Here is a 22,828-nt window from a genome sequence, read left to right as displayed (position 1 = left end):
AGTTCGCCATCCACTCCATACTCCTGTACTGCTCTTGCCAAAGCTTATCCCGAGGAACCCGGTCATATGCCTTCTCCAAGTCCATAAAACATGTGTAGATATTCTTGGCATATTCCCAAGATTTCTCAAAGACTTGCCTTAAACTGAAGATTTGGTCAGTTGTGCTTCTACCAGGATGAAAGCCACATTGTTCTTCCTGGAACTTTGACTCAACTATGCTCCTGCACCGTCTTTCCAAGCACTTAGCATACACTTTCCCAGGCAGGCTCATGGCATTTCTCTGACAGGAGCAGAGAGATGCCACGATAGTTACTGCAATCCTTCTGGTCTCCCTTCTTAAAGACTCGTATTATTATGCCTGTCTTCCATTGCTTTGGTGCTTGCCCAGATATCCAAGCTGCCTGACACACTCGAGTCAGCCAGAGAACACCGTCTCGATTTAAGGCTTTTAGCATTTCGGGCCGAATTTCATTAAACGGACCTCTTCTGCTGTGAGACTAGTCATTGTCCCGATCTGCACCTCTTGGATGTCCACAACTGCTAGGCCACCTGGGGTTAAGAAAGCTCTCAAAGTATTCCCTCCATCTGTGGAGGATGGTTGTTAAAAGTGCACCATCAGAAACCTTAATTGCCCTTGCTGTGCACGATTTCCTTCCTCGAAGGTGGTGGATGGTCTGCCAGAATACTTTGTTTGCATAGGATGAGTCTAATCTTTCTCCAAAGGATTCCCAAGCCTTCTGCTTTGCTGTCTTTACTGCCTCAGCATACTGCAAACGCATCTCAGATGACCTGACTCTAAGCCATATTTCCGGACAAACAGGAAGATCTGCTCAGGTCCAGTTAGAAGAACCAGTCGTTCATCCAGTACCTTGAACCCGAACAGTCTGGAATTGCAGAACATGCCATCACGAAACATAGAGTTAAGTGGAACAAGACAACAGTCATTCATAAAAGTTGGTTCCTAATGGAACGGCTATACAAAGAAACATGTGAAACATTACTTAACTCCCCTAACCTAAACAAATCTGATGGTCTACGTCTTTCCCCCTTATGGGAGATAGTACTTTATAAAGCAGCAAATCTTTCCTAACTTATAATTGTATACACATATATATATTTATAAAAAATAAAAAAAAAATATAAATAATTTTTTTAAATTATTATAATTGAATAATTAAATAATTATTATTTAATAATTAAATAACTAAATAATTAAATTTAAATTCTTAAAAATAAATAAAATAAACAAATAAATAATAATAATTAAATAAATTTAGAAAATTTAACCTTAGCTACTTAGGTGGCACTTTGTGAATATAACAGTTATTGTTAAATTAGCCTTGTACCTGTACTGATGATGCCTGTGATACTTAGGTGAAAATTCTACGAATAAAGAATAATTTACGCGAGTGAATTCCGTTATTATAATAGTTAGTAATATGTCTACTCACGGTATTTCCTTACTGGAACATTGTATTAATAATAACCAGTCCATGTCCTGAGCAGAAATCCAACAGGTATTTGCCATTATTATTAGCTTTGCTCTTTTCTCCAAATTTTTCCAATATATTTTTGTATGTCTGACAATCATTTCCTACTCTGCTATTTAGATCCCCAACAAGGACCAACTTTTCATTTTTCATTGTGTCAGTCGCTTTTTCTAGAGCATCAAAAAATTCCTCCACTTCTACCTTAGTAGAACCTTCTCTAGGACCATAGGCACAAATAAGTCTCATTGTCCAGTTTCCCCATTCTCATATTTGTCCACATCACTCTACTTGAGACTGACTGCCATTCAAGAAGATTAGCCTCGTACTTAGTGTTGAATACTATGGCTACTCCTTCTTTTCCTTGATTGTCATTGCCTGAATATAACATTTTGTATTTATTGCTCAGAAAGATCTTACCAGTTTTTGTCTTTTTTGTTTCAGTCACCCCTATTATGTCGATCTGGTATATATCCAATTCCTCAGCTAGCTCCATTTCTTTGCCATTCAGGCTTCTTATGTTGATAGTACTGATCTTGAACTCTGGTGATGTCGAGTTGGGGAGGGTTTTAGGATATGTTCCAGTAGCTGATTTTTCACTGTCTGCCCTGCTTCCCTGGCAAAAACAGGGGGGGGGCTTGTTTAACTGGACAAAGCCCTGGCTGGCTTGAAATTATTGTAGTTATTAATCCATATAAGATTTATTCAGTGAAAAGACATTTTATTGCTTTCCACTTTACATTGCTCATATAGGAATGAGCAATGTAAAGTTTGTATGTGAGTCAAGAAAAAGACAAATTAGTACTTTTCACAAAAACACAAGCATTTTTAGTTCATTAACGTTATTAACTTCAATGGCAGCACTGAAGTTATTAATAATGATAGCTATGCATGAACTGATAGTTCCAGTACGTACATGATACTGTGGCACTGACATTGTCTTGGGTAGCGGATGCAGTACACGTGTTGCTCAGCTAAGTTATAATTTTTAGTAGATATTAGCGAAATTGTTATGTATATTTGGTGGTAATTTGTTTATTTTCGACTGTGTAGCTAGGTGTTGTTTAGTCATTATTATTAAGTGATATTCTTTTCAGAATAGTTATTCATCATGGTACCGATACCTGCAAGAAAAATGGTGGCCAAGATATCGATGTTGACCGATATCAATGTGCAGGATTTAGATCAATGTAGCATGTGTTTAATATATTCATTGCTGAGAGTGAATGGTTTGTGGTATGAGAGTGAGAACGGAGAAAATATTTGTCAGAAATGTTTTGTAAGTGAATATAAGAAATGCGAATCATGAAAGAATGAGGTGACTGAGAATAAGGATATAAGGCAGGATTATCGAGGTGTTGTGGAGAATGTAGCAAAAGCAGTGAGTGATAGTGCACAAAATATGAATGAGAGTTTAAAAGAAGTGGCTGAAGGTAATGTAGATGAGGTGCTAGCGCTGAAAGAAATTGCACGCTTATGTGAACTCTTTCATAGGATAAAACGTGAGCTCGAGCAAATGGAGAAATGATTGGCATGTGGTATAGAAGGACAGAGCATGAAAGAAAGGGTGAATGGGAAAAGCATAAAAGCTTGAGAGAGAGACTGGGAGAAAAGAGATAGTATTGTATGGGATTAGATGATAAGAAGCGTACTTAATGAGAAAGTGGCAAGAGCATGTTTTCCAGGTGCAAAGATAAAGGATGTTAGTGACATTATAAGTATGCAGAAGAATGGAGTGAATAAGTTGATTGTGTTGGCTTGCACAAATGATTTGAAAGGTGAGAAATGAGAGAAAATATGAAAGAGTTGTTACTGGAAGTGAAAATGAAGAGCAAGAAAGTAAAGATTGTGAGTGCTGCCTTGGCATGATAGGACAGAACTGAGAAGAAGGATCATGATTGTCAATGAGAAGATTCTGCAGAAGGAATGGTGTGCAGTTTATTGATGTATGGAGTGAATTTCATGGACAAAAGAATTATATATGCCTGATGGACTACATTTAAATGGTTTTGGAGTTAGATGTTTGGAGAAAGTGTTGTTTAGTGAGAGCGAGGTAGTGCAAAACCAGAGAGACTAGAGATATTAAGGCAGAGGATGAAATCAAGTATGTGTCTGCAAACCGGGTCTTTTCTCACAAATTTTTTCGTCTAGTCTGGTTAAAAGATTGGAATAATATTCCACAGTTATTTTTTTACCATTTTTAAGATAATTAATAAACAAAATGCCTTTAGCATCGCGAAACACCAATGCCATGACCTTTCCTGCTGATGGAACAGACTTTGTCTTCTTTGGCGCAACAACCGTCATCGGTCCACTGTTTTGACTGCTGTGTAATGGTGAATCCAAGTCTAATCCATAGTAATAGACTTGGATTCACCATTACTTGAAATCAGTTTTATTACAAAATCAGTTTTATTCTTGTTAAAACGTTCCAAGCACTGTTCAGAGATTTTCATGCAAGTGCGTTTTTGATCTGCTGTAAGCAAGCGCAGCACCTATCTCGTGCAATGCTTTTTCATTTGCAATTCTTCATGCAAAATATATCCTACATGTTCCTTTGAAATGCCTATAGTCTCAGCAACTTGTTGGTCATCCAATACCATATCGTGCACTTGATCAATGATTTCTGGTGTTGTTACATTTTTTGGATGTCCTTCGCGTGGATCATCTTCAAGGCTGGTACAGCCATGTTTAAACTCTGGAGAAGAGTGTCCATAAATTTTTATGAACTTTAAATGAATTTCTTTTGGTGTTAAACCTTCTTTTACAAATAATTTTATGCATGATATTCAATTTTTGCTTCAGACAGCTGTATAAAACTACTGGATAGAATGACTTGCAATTTCACATGAATGCTTATGACAGATGTACCAACTTAGAAAAAAAAATCCTGCCAATAGTGTTGCCATCTATGGTCGAGGCTGAGAACTTTTCAGACCACCCTCATAGAAAAGGTGGTTGAAAGGTAAAATACAATTGTGGGTGAATAGAGATACGATACTCTATAGTGGGCAGTATAGCTTTGTAAAAGATAGGTCCTGTCTTAGTAACTTATTCACATTTTATAATAAAGTGACAGCAGAACTGGATAAAAGTAATGGCTACACCATGATACTGCTTGACTTTGCGAAGGCATTTGACAGAATACCACATGGAAAATTATTACAAAAGTTGGAGCAAATGAGAATGGATATGAAGCTAGTAGCAGGGATGGGAGAAGGGCTGACAGACAGACAGACACAGAGAGTAGTATATGGTGGGGTGGAGTCTAGGAGAATGATGGTGGCTAGTGGAGTACTACAGGGTTCAGTACTAGGGCCACTACTCTTTAGTTTGTATATCAATGACATAGGAAAAGATTTAAAAGGGAATATTCAGTTGTTTGCTGATGATGCAAAGCTGAAGAGAGTAATAGTTGATGAAGGTAATGTAGATATCCTGCAGGATAAGTTAAATAAATTGGCATTGTGGGCAGGGCAAAGGATAATAGTTTCAATTTAATGTTGCAAAATGTAAAGTTATGCACTTTGGGTTGAAAAGGTTGCATATGGTGTATCATATTGATGGTATTGGTTTGCAGGAAATTTATGAGGCTAGGGACTTCGGTGGACAAAGAGAAAGTTCAGAGGGCATACTGCAAAAGTTGGTAAAACAGCACAACAAATTACTTGGATGTTGAGAAACATGCTAACAAGTAAAGATAAGGATGTTATTATCTCTCTCTTTTCATAAGGCTATGATTTGGCCACATCTTAACTTTGCGCACAGATTATGTCAACTGGGTTTCTTGGAGACCAGGAGGTGGTCAAAAATTCAGAGATGAGCAACCAAGATGGTGCATGTGTGTGGGATACTCCCTACGAGGTTAGGTTGCAAGTTTGTGGGTTACAAAATTTAGTTCATCATCATGCGTATCAAGGATTTAGCATGGCCTGTTCCAGCCTTAGAAGTCATCATTGAATCGTTTAAGAGGACGTCCTGGTTTTCTTTTTCCTAATGGCTTGTACTTTAAGGCTTGTTTTGGTAATCTTTCTGTTTTCATTCTTTGAACGTGTTCCATCCATTTATGTTTATATTTTTCAATTTTTTCTATTACTGGTTCTTGGTTTAATTCTTTCATAATTTCTTCATTTCTTTTGTGATCAAATAGGGTATACTTTACAGTGTTTCTCATAAACTTCATCTCTGCTGTTGTTAATCTTTGTTTGTCTTTTTGTTTTATTGTCCAGATTTTGCTTCCATACATTAAGACTGATAGGGCTAATGTATTGTATACTTTTAGTCTGGTTTGTTTTTGAACTAGGTTTGGTTTAAATACAGAGTTAATTACACCCGTTATTTTTAAATATTCTGCAATTTTTACGTTTATATCTTTTTCATTTTCATATGTGATCATGCATCCTAGGTAGTTAAATGAATTCACTTGTTCTAAGATCTTGTTATCTATTACTATTTTAGTTCTTACTGGATCTTGTCCTTTAAAGGCCATAGTTTTTGATTTTTCTGTTGATATTATCATACCATAATCTTTGGCTATCTTATTTAGATCTAAAATAGCTTTCTGTAAGTTATCTTCAGAATTTGTAATTATTATTTCATCATCGGCAAAGAGGAGAGTGTTTAAGTTTACTGTAGGAGAAAGTTTAATTCCTTGATGTAAATTTTTATTCCATTTTATTATTATTTCATTTAAGTAGATATTAAAAAGAGTTGCTGAGAGGGGACATCCCTGTTGGGCCCCCTTGGTTTATCTCTCTCGTATATGATAGCTCGTGATTTAATCTTATTTGTATTTGATTATTTTCATATATACTTGTGATAGCTTTTAGGATATTATTTGGTATTTTGTCTTTCTTTTAATATGTTAAATAATATGTTTCTTTTAACTTTGTCAAATGCTTTTTCAAAGTCAATAAATGCAATAGGTGTTTCCAAATTGTATTCTCTTCTTTTCTCTATTATTCATTTTAAGCAAAAGGGCGGGTCTATACATGATCATCCTTTTCTAAATCCATTCTGTACTTCTAAAATAAAGTTTTTGGAATATTTCATTATTTTGCTATTTAAGATTCTGCTATATATTTTGTAACAGGAATTTAGTATACTGATACCTCTATAGTTTTTAGGGTCATCTCTATTACCTTTTTTAAAGATAGGAATCACAACTGCTTTTTTTTCCATTCTATTGGGGGGGGGGGATACCAGTTGAATAGATTTTATTTAAAAATAATAAGAGTTTTTCTTTGAATCTTGTTCCTGCATATTTATATAGTTCTGAACCTAGCTTATCTTCTCCAGGAGATTTTCCATTTCTTGTTTCTTTCAGGCCGATTTCTAATTCTTCTTTAGTTATTTCCTTTTCATTTTCGTTAATTGTTTGCCAGTTGTCTTTTTTAAAATATTTTTCTGTCCACAATTCTGTGTAGTAATTTAGAAATTCTTCTAATTTCAATTCGGTGTTTAATTTTATGTTTTCTTTGGTATCTGCATTTAAGTGTTTCAAAATCTTATATACATTGGGTCTTATTTTATATAAATTATGTTCTAAATTTGTTCCATGATTCTCTATGTCTTTTTCTGACTTCTCTTTTAGCTATGGCTCTTATTCTTTTATATTCTATTTCAGCTTCTAATCTTTTACTGCTTTACCATTTGTGATAGGCTTCTTTTTTTCTTTTTGATTATTTCTTTGATTGTATCATCCCAGATCTTCAGGTTTTTCCTTTTATTGAATTTTTTTGTCTTTCCTAAGCTTTCATTTACTGCTGCATTTAGTATCGTTTTTATATTAAGCCATTCTATTTCTGTTTCTTCATTTTGTGTTATTTTGAATACTCATTGAATACTCTAGTTTTATAAACAAATGTTTCAATTTTTCTTTCTGTTCTTGCTACTTGTAGCCATTTAGGTGGTAATCTTAATTTTATTTTAACAAGGAAGTAGTCACTGCTTATTTCATATCCTCTGTGAACTCTAACATCTAATGAAAATTTTGATGTCTTTTCATTTAATATAAAGTAATCTAATATTGATTTTGATCCTCTTGCTGTCCAAGTATATTTATGTATGTCTTTATGTTTATAGAAGGAATTCATTAATTTTAGGTTATTATAAACCACAAAGTCAATCAATTTTTTACCATTCCTGTTTAGAGTATGTTCTCCATGTATTCCTATATTATTATTAATTTTTGTGTTTCCAATTCTTGCATTTAAATCTCCTGCTAAAATTACGTAATCATTTTTATTTATTTTATTATATATGTTTTGTAGCTGATTATAAAAATCAATATTTAGTTGATAGGCAGAAAGAGTGGACATGATAGAAACTTTTAAGATATTAAAGGGATTTTATAATATTGATGCAAGTGAAATTTTCCAATATATGACAAATAGTCAGAGAACTAGGGGATATCTGTGGAAGTTGTGTAAGAGTATGGTTAGAGGGGGGGGTGCAGATCAGATTTTTTGTGTGGAGAGTGTCGAGTGAGTGGAAAGGATTGCCAGAATTGGTTGTGGTCTTCCCAAAGTAGCTTCACCAAGTTTTGGTTTTCAGTGTAGTGGTCAGTAGTAAGCAGCTTCTTATGGTGGAGGATAGTAGTGGATAGAAAGTGGTTGCTAAGCACCTACGACTTGTATGTTGATAATGACTAACTCATCTCTCGTTACTACAAAGTCAGGCCTCCTCAACCCAACATTAGTCCTATATTGGGGTTCTACTGGTGTTATCCAACTTTTGTTCAGCCTATTTGTTATAATGCTAACTACTGCATTGTGTCTTCTGACATATACTCCATGTGTGCAATAACAATGACCAACATGTGGCCAAAGTTTCTATACTTTGACAGCCTGCTCAGAAGTTCATGTCATCACTTCTCTGAGTTGTATGAACTCGGGTGGACAGAGCATAGATTCTTATTCCAATTAAATCTATATATTCAAATCCAAACAGGAAGCGAGTCCCATCCTTGATCCATTGATGTCAAGAGGGAATATGTTTAGATTCTTGTAATGCAACTCCATCGAATGAATGGTGTGACATTAAAGTCCATCACCTTTGTTCAGCCGAGGCAGTCGTAAGCACCCATCCAGAGGTATGTCAATAACCATCCTTAATACATGAAGCATTAAAGGCAGCAGGACATAATTCTAAGTGGAGAGAGAAATTTTCTGGAATTTCCAGGCACTAACCTATGGTAGAGTTTATGAAGAATGAAGAGCTGCTGTTGAGGTTTAAGGATGATTAGGGAATTTGCAGAGTAAATTTCTGATGCATAGGTGAAGAAAGCTTCTGAACATCCTGCAAAAGACAGGACTCAAAGTAGAGCTTGAAGAGAGATAGTGTCAAGCCTCTATGGCAGAGATGCCATAGAGGCCTAAGTTGGCATTGAAATTCAAGAGAGAAGAGAGTAAGAACAAAGATATTCTCTCCACAACCATCTGCAGAGATGAACTCTCTGCCTGAAATCATGTTGGATGCAATATGAAGACAATTGGCTAATGCTTCATGACAAAGACATAAGAGAATTGAAGAACCTGTAATTGGACAGTAGTCAGATGGTGCAGATACATCTTCCTTCTTTGGAATGAATATTCTTCTTGACATACAAAGATACAATGGTATATATTTTCTAAACGGAAGTAGATCAATTACATCTGGCGAGATAGGCAGTGGGACCTACTGCAGCTCAACAGCAGTAACGCCGTCTGGGTCCTGCAGCTGATGAAGTGACTGAAAGTGGACTATTTCATGAAAAGAAGATGGACACAAAATTATGCTTCTGGACTGGACCTTGAGATAAGGGTAAGGACCAAATCAGGTAGGTATGAGGAGAAGAAAAGACATCCCTCCAAAAACAGACAAACTTCTTGGAGGAGAAGGAGATGCTCCATCCAGTATTGTTTTAGCATAAAGACATTCCTATCAATGATAGGAAAGTCTGAGGAAAATCAGGAAAATGGCATTGATGGTAGAGCTAATTGAAGTGGTGTGACTCATACAAGCATTGAAGATAAAAGATTAACTTAACAAGTATTAGTAAGGACAAAGTCCAGAGTTAGATCAAAACATAGACAATCTGATAGAAAACTAATGAAGAAATCTTAATCATGCTGGACTATTATATTATTTTATACACCTCTTGAGAGGATACAATCCAGGAAATGACTTAATTATAAACATTTATCTAAACGTTTATCGCAAATGAAAATACAAAGCAGAATGCCACAAATGTTTTTGGCTACTATATAATAAGACACAGAGAATGGATGCAACAATTGGATCTAGGCCTCTCCTTGAAGAATACAGCATCATGCTCCCACAAAATAGAAGTAATTAAGCCATGATATGTTGAAGCAGACTGAAATGATATCAAGGCCAGTTTACAATTTTAATAGGAATGACATCTATCAACTTGGAGAACTGTGACATATGAGCATATGAAACCAAGACATATCCTTTGAAACCCAGTATTCAACAGTGCAGTGTCCTATGGAATGGCACAGGATGTGAATGGGGTCACTCATTAAGAATATGTAAAAGATGATCTAGCCAAATTTATGTATAATTTTTATCACCAGGCATACAAATGTACAATCTTGATATGGTTTCATACTGTACAATCTCTTACAGTTTTTCATCAATAAAGAGTGCCCATGACTCACAGTCTAGATCATAACTCAACACCTGAACTTATTTTATGCTGCTGCTTTCTTGTTTCACTTCACACTCTGAATATATGATTGCTCTAAAACCTAGAAGATTGTGCTGTTATTTTCTGGAAAAAAAAAAAAAAAACCTTCTTTTGTAGTCCTAAAATAGCATTAAAGACCATCTAAGAAACATCTGAAATTTTATTTGCTTGGATTACAGAAGTACAAAATATGATCTAACAAGTGTTTTGTGTACACAAAGGATGCTAGTTTGGAATTCATTGAAATATCAGCAGCTTCATACATTACAGCATACTCATTTTGTTTTTGAAGTATTGAACTAATGCAAACATCTTTGATATTTCATTTTAATGACATGTATCACTAAAATGAACTAGCAGCGCATTTACTTTAATGTTAATGACTTCAAGGAAGCTTTTCCATTTCAGCAACAAACAGTTGTATTTTCAAAAATCATGAATCGGAACATATAGATTATATACTTATACAGTAGTGAATAAATTAATCCAAACAAGCTGAATTTTCATCAAGTTCTTGGTTTTGGTTTCAGTTTACTATTTTGGTTGAGTGCTGCATGTTTCAACTGTTTCTATGATGTTTATTCATAGTGTTTTATTCATTTTGTGTAGCTATATAATGGATACATCTCCAAGAAAGTGTTCAAGAATATGTACTCTTTCTCAGCACACATCCATGACTCAAACATAAATTGCCAATGAGTGTGGTGTTGGTTTGGGTATTGTTAATGCGATTTTAAAGAGGTTTAGGAAGACAGGTACCTTTTCTCCTGATAGAAAAGGAAAATGTGGAAAAAAAAAAAAAAAAACTACATTTACTCAAGATTGTTTCTAGTCAGGAAAAGCAAAATGAACCCAAGATATGATTAGACTTAAATTTAGACTTGGCAGATATCAGGATTAATGTTTCTGATGTGACAGTCTGTCAAAGATTGTCGGAAGCAGGGAAGACTGCTCACAGACCAAAAAAACAATTATTGATGAAGGTATGCAGAAAAAGAGGCTCCAGCAGGCAAAAGTGTACAAAGATTGAACTGTTGAGAAGTGGAAGGTCATATGCTCATATGAGAGCCCATTTCTTTGTTCAAGGAGAGCGAGTACCCTTTGTTTGCAAATTAGTGGCTGAGAAGACTTCTTCCACCCACTTTCAGCATTCTCCTACATACCCAGCTAAAAAAAAAAAAAAATGTTCTGAGGGTTGCTTCACACAAGATGGTCCAGAATCACTTGTACTTGTTGACAGTATGATGAAAAGTGTATCTATACATAAAAATATTGGGAAAAAAAAATGGTCCCACAGATCCAGAAAGACAAAGAACTCAACCTCCAACAGGAAGTTGAGTTCCTCATCCTATGCCATGCTTCAAAAAAGTGAAAGAGTTCCTCAAAAATCACAACATCCAACTGCTTCAGTGGCCAAGTAACTCTCCTGACATTAACCCAGTAGAAAATGTCTGGGCCATAGCGAGAAAGAGACTTGGAAAATTAAATTGTGATACAAAGGAAAACTTAATACAATCCATTATAAAAGTATGGTTTTGAGATGCAAAATAAGAAAAACATGTTCTACATTGGTAGAGTCCATGACTAAGTGAATTAATGAACTTATTAGGAACAGAGGACTATATGTGCTCCTCTTTCCTAATATAAATCATTAGGAAATAATTATATATATATATATATATATATATATATATATATATATATATATAAATAATTTTAAAATACATAAATTATTAGATAAAGTTGAAGTTAAATATTTGTACTTATTTTCTTCTGAAATTAAAATTTTTATTAAAAATGTGAGTGTTTGGATTAATTTGTTGGCTACTATACCTAATAAAATACACAAAATCAATAACTTATACTTACAGTTGCATTTCTAATAGCAGTAAGTATATCCAAAGTAGTGAGACCTCCTAAAGGATCTATAGAATCCAGAGTACGTCCAAAGGTTTCATGAAAAATGTAACAAATTCGAGCACCACCACAGAGTTCTGTTGTTTCAATATTTCGAGCTGTGCCTTCAATAGTTGAACAATAAGCAGATGCAAACTTTGTTATTATCTGTAAAAGTGTCTGGCCCTGTAAAAAGTTAAGTCTTCATGTATTATAAAAAGGCTATTTTCATCAAATACATGTAATACTAAGCAATACTCCTAATTTAAATAAGAATAGCTTTAAAGCTTTATTAACATTTAATAGCTTTATTAACATTAATTTCCAAAATTTTGGAGAGTATTCTTTGAAATCAACATTAATAAACTTTAAACCCAGGCAGTTCTTATTGTTGTAACTAACCTAGGTTACCTTACCAAGGTTCTGAAGTGAACTGAATTATTCAATTAATTTTTTTTTTATCCTTTCTGGTGTAGTTTCACTCCCTGACAAATGACAATAATAAAGTAAATTCCATAAGAGACCTCCCCTAAACCACAATCTTAAATTAAGATGCAAACTATTACATTAAGTTTGTAAGAAAGTCTTAGAAAAGTAGAATAAGCAGAGACTATAATTTACTTAAACATAGAAATATAAAGTGAGATCGTAAGAAAAAAAATGACACCATGTTCCAACATAATGTGCAAAAATTCACATAGAGAGAAGATGCAAATTTCTCTCTAGTGGGAAAAAATTGCTATCAAATATGTTATAGTTGATAGCAATATTTTCCCACTGGTTCAGGACACAAGAATAAAAATGAATTTCATATTGAACAGAAGAGTGTGTAAGAAAGTTTAAAACAAATCAAAGTTGAGCAGCTTTCAGAGGTGAACTGTAGACTCAAATATCATTGAAGAAAAAAATAAGAGTTTGAAAACAAGAACCAAACCTTGGAGATTCAATGGCAAACCCTGATGAAAACGTTTACTGATTCAGCCAGAGAGACATGTGGTGAGGTAGGTTGTCTGTAAGGATAGAAAAATCAGAACCCATGGAGTACTCAAGAAGTTAAACAGACAGTCAAGGAAAAGAAGAAAACATATTGAAAATGAAGGTAAGTGAAGCACTGTGTAAAACTAGCTAAACAAAAGTCATGGGATGACTTTGGTAAGAACATAGAAAATAAATATCAGGAAGGTGGCAAAACATGATAGGAGGCTATTGAAGATAAAAGAAATTTCTATATGTCTAGAGTAATTACTCTGAAAGGTTGTTAAAATGAATCAAGCAGTGTCAGCATGGTGGTAGAAAATTCCAAGAGGAATTCGTTATCACATGTGATAACAAATATGAATCACATTGTGAAGGAAAGTTGTATTAAATCTGATATCAAAATTGGCAATGTCAATCTTAGCTCTTTAATATATGCAGATGATGTCATACTTTTGAATAATTACAGCACAATCTACATGATTCCCTGACTAAATTGAATAACTGCTATAATAAATTTGGCATGAAAATAAGCAATAAAAAGATAAAGACAATAAAAATAGGCAGAAACATTGAAAACATCATCTGTATCCTGAATGATGAACCTATAGAACAGGTAAAACATTTCAGCAACTTAGGCACAATTTTTAATGAAGATAGCAAATTAAATATGGAAATAGACAACAGAATTAGTAAAGCTGGCATGGTAGGAAGTCAACAGAATATATTTTTAAAGAATACAAAAGAAATTAGTCAGAACACTGAATTAGCTATATACAAGACTGCTCAAACCAAAAACATTCTCAGATCCATAATTTAACTTATGGATCTGAGAACTGGGTTAGAAATAAAATACTTGATCAAAGACTGGAGACCTCTGATATGAGAGTTCTGAGAAAGATTAGTGGAGGGGAACAGATGGCATCAATGGCAGTATCATATTAAAAATGAGAATATTAGAGAAAGAACTTGCCACCTGTTAGCATTCAGGAATCTCAGGTGGTACGGTCACTTAAATAGAATGGGAAAGAAAACATTAGCAAAACCAATGTTCTTTTCCAGGTTGGAAAAATACCCAAAGGAAGACCAAGATGGATTGATACAGTAAAGAGTGCCTAAAAGACAGATAGCAAATTAAATATGGAAATAGACAACAGAATTAGTAAAGCTGGCATGGTAGGAAGTCAACAGAATATATTTTTAAAGAATACAAAAGAAATTAGTCAGAACACTGAATTAGCTATATACAAGACTGCTCAAACCAAAAACATTCTCAGATCCATAATTTAACTTATGGATCTGAGAACTGGGTTAGAAATAAAATACTTGATCAAAGACTGGAGACCTCTGATATGAGAGTTCTGAGAAAGATTAGTGGAGGGGAACAGATGGCATCAATGGCAGTATCATATTAAAAATGATAACGTTAGAGTCTTGAAAGATAAGATTAATTTAGAGGAAAATTGTCGATCGGAAGTTGGTAATGATGTAACTTTATATAGTACTATTATAATTATCCTGTACACCCCTGGAGAGTACATATCAGCAATTTGATGATGATGAAAAAAAATAAATAAATGAAAAAAGGTTATAAATCCAGAAGACAAGATACAAAGATGGAAGGAATACCTAACAGAAATGTATAATGACCACAGGCTTGGCAAACTTATAATCAGTGTTAACTGAAACAATACAGGTATACTTTATTATTATTATTTCACAGGCATCTCCATGGAGTCTAGAGACTCATCATGGGAGACCCAAATTAACACAAATCCTATCAGATCTCTCCTTGAATCCATTCATCATCATCAGGGAACTCACAACCAATTCTAGCAATCCATTCCACTCACTCACTATTCTCCATGCAAAAAATCCGCCCCCCCCCCCCACAATCTAACCATACCTGACTCATAAGTCAGGAAACTAAGGACCTCATAGATGGTCCTTAGTTTCCTGACTTATGACTATTTGTCATATATTGAAAAATTTCACTTGCATGAATTTTATAAAACCCCTTTAATATCTTAAAAGTTATAGAAACTTTTTATTTAAAGGTAAGATATTAAGATATCCCACAAACCTGTCACCATCTTAGTCACTCGTCGCTGAATCCTTTCAACTACCTCCTGGTCCCAAGAAACCCAAGCACCCAAATATGTGCACAGTAGTCAAGATGTGGCTGAATCACAGCCGTATATAGAGGAATAATAACTTCCCTATCTTTATTTGTGTGTTTTTCAACATCTAAGTAATCCTTTGAGGTATTTTACTAACTTTTGCAATATGCCCTCTGAACTTCAACTCTTTGTCCACCATCATCCCCAAGTTCCTAGCCTCATCAATTTCCTGCAATCTAATACTATCAATATGATACACTATCTAACCTTTTTGACCTGAAGTGCATAATCTTACATTTTGAAACTTTAAATTGATAATCATTATCCTCTGCTCACAATGTCAATTTATTTAACTCATCCTGCAGCATATCTACATCACCTTTATCAACTACTGCTCTCCCATTTTTGCATCAGCAAACAACTGAATATGCCCTCTTAAATTTTTCCTCATATCATTGATGTACTAAAGAGCTTTTATTGATGTACATTGATGTACTAAAGAGCTTTAAGTACAGACCCCCTGAGGTATATATTATCTCTGGTGCCTGTCTATCAGCCCGTCCCCACAATCAATGTTACTAGCCTCATAGAACAGGTGCAAAAATAGATATACCTCAGACACTTGATCACAGAGAATGGCAGGAGAGAAGATGAAATTAGAAAAAGGATTGAAATCGTAAGGTCAACTTTCAACAGTATGAAAAATCTACTAACATCTAGAGAATTAAATCTGAAAACAAGACTAAGAATCTCCAAATGCTGCATATGGTCTACATTATTATATGGAGTAGAGACATGGACACTCTCCAATCTGAGTGTGAAAATACTGGAGGCCTTTGAAATGTGGATGCTGTGAAGAATTATGAGAATATCATGGAAAGAAAAAAAGACAAAAGAAGAGGTACTAGAGATGGCAGGCATCAACAGGAGCCCGATGAAAGAAATTAAAAAGAGAAAAGTCAGATATTTTGGACATATTCTGAGACATAACTGCCTACAAAGGAACTTCTCGAAGGAACTGTTGAGGGAAAGAGAAAGAGAGGAAGACAAAGACTGGAGTGGATGAAAAATATAGAAGACTGGACCTATCTCTCATATGAGGAATGCAGCAGAGAGGTGCAGAATAGGACATGGTGGAGACACATGGTAGTCAATCTCCTGGAGGGAGAAGACACCTGACAGGACAGGAGCCTCATATCCATTCTTATTTGCAGTAGCTTATGTAATAGTTTTACATGTGGTATTTTGTCAAATGTTTTGGCAAAGTCAAGCAGTATCATGGTGCGGCCATTACCTTTATCCAATTCTAATGTCACTTTATTATAAAATGCAAATAAGTTACTAAGACAGGACCTATCCTTTACAAAGCCATGTTATCCACTATAGAGTATTGCATCCCTATCCACTCACAGTTGTATTTTACCTTTCAACCTTTCTAATACTTTAACAACCACTCCTGATATATTATATGGTCTGTAGTTTGCTACCTCTGTCTTGGAGCAATCTTTATGCAACTGTACTATCTTTTCCTCTTCCCACTCCCTTGGAACCCTGCCAGAGCTGAGAATTAGATTGAACAACTTTGTCAGAGGCAATGCCAGTGCATTAATGTAGTACATGGGCTGATATGCTATCCAGTCACATTGCTGTGTTCACATTCATATTTTTTAATATGCTGAACACCTCTGTTCATCTACCTCAATGTTGATATGTGTGTCTCTGTAACATCAGCAACTAAAGTGCAATAAAAGAACTACCTAATGGTAAAAATGGTGGGACGTGGTGGAATATCAGCTGAGTTAATAAAAGAGATAGGAGGAAAAGGAAGAGATTTTTTAACAGAAATAATATGGAATGTATATAGAGGCATACTACCAGAAGACTTCATAAAATATATTTGCATTCAGATATATATATATATATATATATAGAAAGTCTTGGGTATATTATGTATTCAAGATACCAAGTAATTTTATATAAACTTGGTTTTTAATCCTATTTCCCAAGTGAGCAAACAGACAAGTTTTGCTGTTTTCATAACAACAAAAATGTTCATAGTCAGTTTCTTTGTTAGGGCCTTTTTCAAAGATATAAACATTTTCTTCTTCTTTTCCATAGGATCCTTTCTTATCTAGTATACAATAGTATTCTTCACTGACTTACTGAAATATAAATACTCTTACCTCTTGCAATTCAGTTTGATGCACAATTTACTAATTTTTGTACTGGAGAAAAAAGGTTTCTTCTGCTACTTCAAAACAACATATTTAAGTTGAGCTAATTCCGTCGCCCTTTCCAGTAGAAATAAGAAATATATCTGGCATCCTTAAGACAGATGAAACCTTCCAATCAGTGTTTCCTTGAACATTCCTCTAGAACATCGATCACAATATCTTCTTTTATTTACTAATTAGTTTTGACAGTCTCAACTCCTCCAGTTTAAAGACTGACAGTTTTACTATTCCTTTTCGGAATCTACTATTAATATTCTTCCGAATGTCACATAAAACTAAATAAACTTCATAAGAACAAAATTCCTCCGGTTTGTGTTCTTAAACTTCCATTAGCTCTCTCTCGTCTCCTCCGTTCCCTCGATACCAAACACACTCTGTGTCAGCTGTCAATCAAGCATCAAATTCCTCGGAGAGCATGCACACTCCATGTAAGTGGCAAGCTAGAAGTTAGTATAATGGCTGACTCGTCTCCATTGGCATAACAAGAATTTAAATGTCTTTTCAAAACATAACACTTAATAACTTTAAACTACAATAAAATTTTCTGAAAGTAACACAACTATCCAAATTCAGTAAGTAGATAAATTTTTCAAATGGACACATCACAAGTGCCGATGTGCCTGTTATGAAACCAAAACTAATAATGTACTAACATAAACAATTTGTAAAAATATTTAGAATTTTAAATTATGATTATTTTTACATTAGAAAAAGCATGTAAGAAGGCAACTCACTTGATAAGGTTTTTTGCATGAAGAGTGGGTGATTGGAATGAACTGTTTGAGAGTGTGATGTGTAGGCAGTGAACACATTTAAGGCATGATGAACTGTGTGTGTAACAGTGAGACATTTTGCAATGAGTCTTTTTGACTCACTGCATGATGAATGGAGGTCTGATGATGATAATATTTTTAAAAAGGAAAATTTTTCTAAAATAATGTTTATGAAATATATACTTCTTCTTGAGTGCATCAATACAAAGATTGTTTGGTGGCAGCAGTATGTCACAGCATCCTACTCCATGCCCTTCTTTTTATTTCTTCATAGCTTTTAGCTCCACTTATTATTGTTATTGTTTATATAGGAGAGTCTTGGCCTGCCTCTTGGCTTCTACCATCCCCTGCATTATTCCTGTAAGCAGTCCTCCATACCTCAGGTGGTGTTGAATTAGGCATTCTATTCTTGTATTTCTTTCCATCCAACTAATTCTCATCATCCTTCTCCAGCGCCAAAGTTCAAATGTCTCCAACTCTTTGGTCTTGTTTTTGTTCAAGTCCAAGCCTTAAAATCATATACACTAACTGATCAAAAATCTGAAATGTACACTATCTGATCAAAAATCAAGCCACCCTTCATAGTAATGGATATGGCTGCATGCATCACAACCATGGCTCATACAGATATAAAAGAAGCACATGGTCTTGCAACCTTCACACACAAACTAAAATTAACAATAAAATGGACCACACCGAAGAGCTAAGTGACTTTCGATGTGGCACTATCATAGGATGCACCAACTTTGTAACTCAGTTCTGGAAATTTCAGTCCTGCTGTAGCTACCCTAATCAGCTGGAAGTGATGTTACTGTTGAAGTGGAAATGCCTAAGAGAAACAACAGCACTATCCTAACCTGGAAGGCCACATAAAATTATAGAGCTGGACCACTGGATGCTGAAGCAGATGGCATGAAAAAATTGTCTGCCATTGGTTGAAACATTCACTGCTAAGTTTTGAAATGCCTCTGCAAGCAACATAGCAAGGCACCACCACTGTCATTGGGAGCTGAAGAATAAGGGTTTTCATAGCTATGTAGCCACATGCACACAAGTATATCAGCACAGGCAACACCAAACATTGGGTGAAGTGGAGTAAAGTTTGCCAATGGACTCTGGAAACATTTTTTTCCTGAGTGATAAATCACATTTCATACTCTGACAGTTTGATGAACAAGTCTGGATTTGACAGATGCTAGGAGAATGCTACCTGCCCAAACATGTTGTGCCAGCTGTGAGGTTAAGTGGAGGAGGCATCATAGTCTGGGGCTGTTTTTCATGGTTCAGACTGGGCCTCCTAGTTCCAGTGATGAGGAATCTTAATGCTGCAGCCTGTAATGACATTCTGGACAATCCAGTGCTTCTAACTTTGTTGCAACAGATTGGTGAAGGTCTTTTCCTGCATCATGATTATGACCATGCCCATCCATAAAGTGAGGTCTGTGTAAGAATGGTCTGTGAGATAGGTGTTGAAGAACTTGATGGAGTTAAGATCTGCACAGAGCTCTGATCTTAACTCCATCGAACATGAACCAACTCCATAGTAATGCCTTTCATATTAAAGTGAAAGTTGGGAAGTGCAGGCATCCAGATATTTTTGATCAGATAATGTAGCTCAAATAAGCAAAAAATTTTTCTTAAATAACTGAATTACTTATTTCACAAAAAGAAATAATAATTAAAATCATCTTACATTTATCAAGTGCTCAAACTTAGATGGGGGGGGGCTATTAAATTGTCTAAATAATTTCATATAAAATACAAAAATATCATTCTAATTCATAATTCTTGCTTATATCTAGCAATGTGTTAATAGGAGTACTATTATCAGCATTCCTACTTAACACTAACATATTCAAATATGCAGAGCAGGTGTTAAAGGGCTGCTGATAAACTTTTCATGATCAAAATGTAATTTACCTGGTCTTCTACAGCTTCACCATAAGAATTCAACAAGGACTGAAACTGTGAAACCATGACATTCACCCTTGTTTTCAAATCTGGCAAGCAATCACGAATGTGATGCATAAGAAGCTAGAAAGAAATAATAATCTAAGAATAAAAAAATTTCATGTGCAACAAAAATTTGATTAACATTTATACAAGATTTCCTGATTTTACAAAACGTCCTGTTCACATCAGATAACTTATTTGAAATGAAATTTTCTATCCTATCATATTTATGAGGGCAAAGTGAGAGAACATGTCAACATTCTTATTAAACTTTTATTTTATGACCAGGTCAGAATACACACACACACACACACACACAGGTAATCCTCGTATAACGCAGTACTTATACAACGCAGTTTCGATAAAAACATGGCTTACAAATTATAGTAACCCTTTATCTTTTCATATATTTTTCACCGCACGAATTAAAAATCAAATTTTATATTCGTTAAACTTGCATCTGCCCGTATCACGCGTGTAGTTATAAGTACCAATTAGGAGAAATACCCTTTAGCACACATGTACATCAATTGTTTACTGTATAAATTGTTTATTATAATAAATTTAGTTTAATCCTTTATCCAAGTGTGAGCAAACAAAGTTTGCACCTGAAAGTATCTTCAGGACTGGGGTAAGGTAGTACAACACCAGGCAACATTATACATATCCGCAAGGAGATGTGTTTTGCATTATGGGAGATACTGAGATAGGGGTGATGTTATGCATTAAGGGAAGGGCCACTACCCAGATTAGTTTCGACCTTTACTGAGGTCTCTTCAGTGGGAGCCAGGCCCAAGTGGAGATACCAGGCAGAAGCATTAGCAAGGTCATCTCTACCTATAGGAGTTGTCAAACAGTGTGCCACCTTCTTTATTAAATAACTCTGGATTTAGAGAAAGATGTTGAAAGTTTATTTTTCACTTGGTTAGACTATAATAAATTTAGTTTAATCCTTTATCCAATTGTGAGCAAACAAAGTTTCTGCCTGAAAGTATCTTCAGGACTGGGGTAAGGTAGTACAACACCAGGCAACTCGTTGCACAGGTGGAGCAAGCTAACATCACTCCTATCTCGGTATCTCCCATAATGCAAAACACATCTCCTTGCGGATATGTATAATGTTATGCATTAAGGGAAGGGCCACTACCTAGACTAGTTTCGACCTTTATCGAGGTCTCTTCAGTGGAAGCCAGGCCTTTCCCTTGTAGGGTAGCCATTTAGGGATGGATCTCTGGAAATTTTCATTAATTCTTCTTGTAAGTCACCAGGGTCTGTGGTACACTGTATAGCTCTTTTTTTGAGCATATGGATAATGCTGAGTTTCTGGGATATGTGGTGAGATGAGTCGAAATGGAGGTAGCGTCCAGTGTTAGTAGGTTTTCTATATACCGACAGGTTGATGATATTGTCAGTTTGTTTCTTAATAAGGACGTCTAGGAATGGAAGTTTATTATCTTTTTCTAGTTCCAATATGAACTTGATAGTTCACATTGATTTTGTTTAGATAATCTATTAGTTCTTTTTTTTTTTGTGATTCCAAATGATGAAGATGTCATCAACATACCTAAATGGCTACCCTACAAGAATCAATCATCAACAAGATTCTCTTTAATGACATACCGCAAAGAAAACGAGATGAAACCCAATACATCAGCTCTATAACAATTCCATCTGTTAGTACCATATCGAAAAAATTAGCTCTTCTTCTAAAACCTTATATCAGAGTAACCTTCAAACCTATTGAGACCATTCAAAAGTTTATAAGATCACTGAAAGATAGCCATCCTTTCTACAAATACTCTGGACTTTATAGCATACCCTGTTCATGTGGTATCAATTACATAGGACAGACATCTAGAAGTTTTGAAACAAGAAAGAAAGAACACATAGGCTATGTAAGGAATAACAGACAAGATATATCAGATCTTTCTTCCCTCTTTGCCTCTACCAACCATAATATTGAATGGGATATGAGTCATATGCCCTACATAGAAGAGAACTACCATTCTGGAACATTCAAAGAAGCTGCTACAGTTGCCTGTTCAACAGGTAACTTAAATAAGAATCAAGGTCCTAATCCTACCAGATATATGGAAAACTCTAATCAGATCATTTAACCAAAAAGAAATATTTATTGTAATTTTCATGAAAATTAAAATAAATATCTCAACAAATAAAACGTTGTACTTGCGACACGCGTATTCTATCACGTGTCATATGTTATCGCGCACATCGATAACTTTATATAATTTTTAGAATAGTTGGTTAGTTTCCTAGTTTTTGTTACTTTCTATTGCTTACCAGTGTATCCTTTGAAAATGCTGACAGATATTAGCAGTGAAACGTCGGATATTAAACTATTATTTACTTGACTAACATACAGAATTAAGTCTTTAATTTATTAATACTAGTGGTCAAGAAAAAGGTCATAATATAAATGAATAAAGATTTAAAACAGGGATGCTTAAGGGTCAAAGCTGTATAACTGAGAGGAGACCTCCACATAGCCTTTAAAGGAATGCAGAGAACCGACCAGGGCTTTCTGACCTATTGTCCAATCCTCACCTTCTCGTAGTGCACCCTGTTGGGTGTCTACTTTGATACTGAACGAACGAGGATGGGCTGGCAATTTGGGATTTAGCCGACCAAATTGTATTCTTATTGGTTAAACCAAAATAAAAAATGATGGTACAACATG

The 22,828-nt window shown here is 34.9% G+C and overlaps 1 protein-coding gene across 2 annotated transcripts in view; it reads right to left on the bottom strand.

The window, feature by feature from the left end:
- Positions 1–22,828, bottom strand: part of Drp1 (dynamin related protein 1) — a 265,058-nt gene that overhangs the window by 100,358 nt on the left and 141,872 nt on the right. For both annotated transcript variants that reach the window (XM_090391003.1, XM_090391012.1), the window contains exons 8-9: positions 20,098–20,211; positions 12,049–12,261 (exon numbers count right to left, since the gene is read on the bottom strand). In XM_090391003.1, coding sequence (XP_090247129.1) covers positions 12,049–12,261; positions 20,098–20,211 — 327 coding nt within the window. The remainder of the gene's footprint in view (positions 1–12,048; positions 12,262–20,097; positions 20,212–22,828) is intronic.

Source organism: Typopeltis vanoorti, chromosome 1, assembly GCF_054136105.1.
Source record: "Typopeltis vanoorti isolate ZY-2024b chromosome 1, IOZ_Tvanoo_1.0, whole genome shotgun sequence".
Classification (NCBI taxonomy): Eukaryota; Metazoa; Arthropoda; class Arachnida; order Uropygi; family Thelyphonidae; genus Typopeltis; species Typopeltis vanoorti.
Note: the sequence above shows the minus strand (reverse complement) of the source record. Positions and strands in the feature narration are given on the sequence as shown.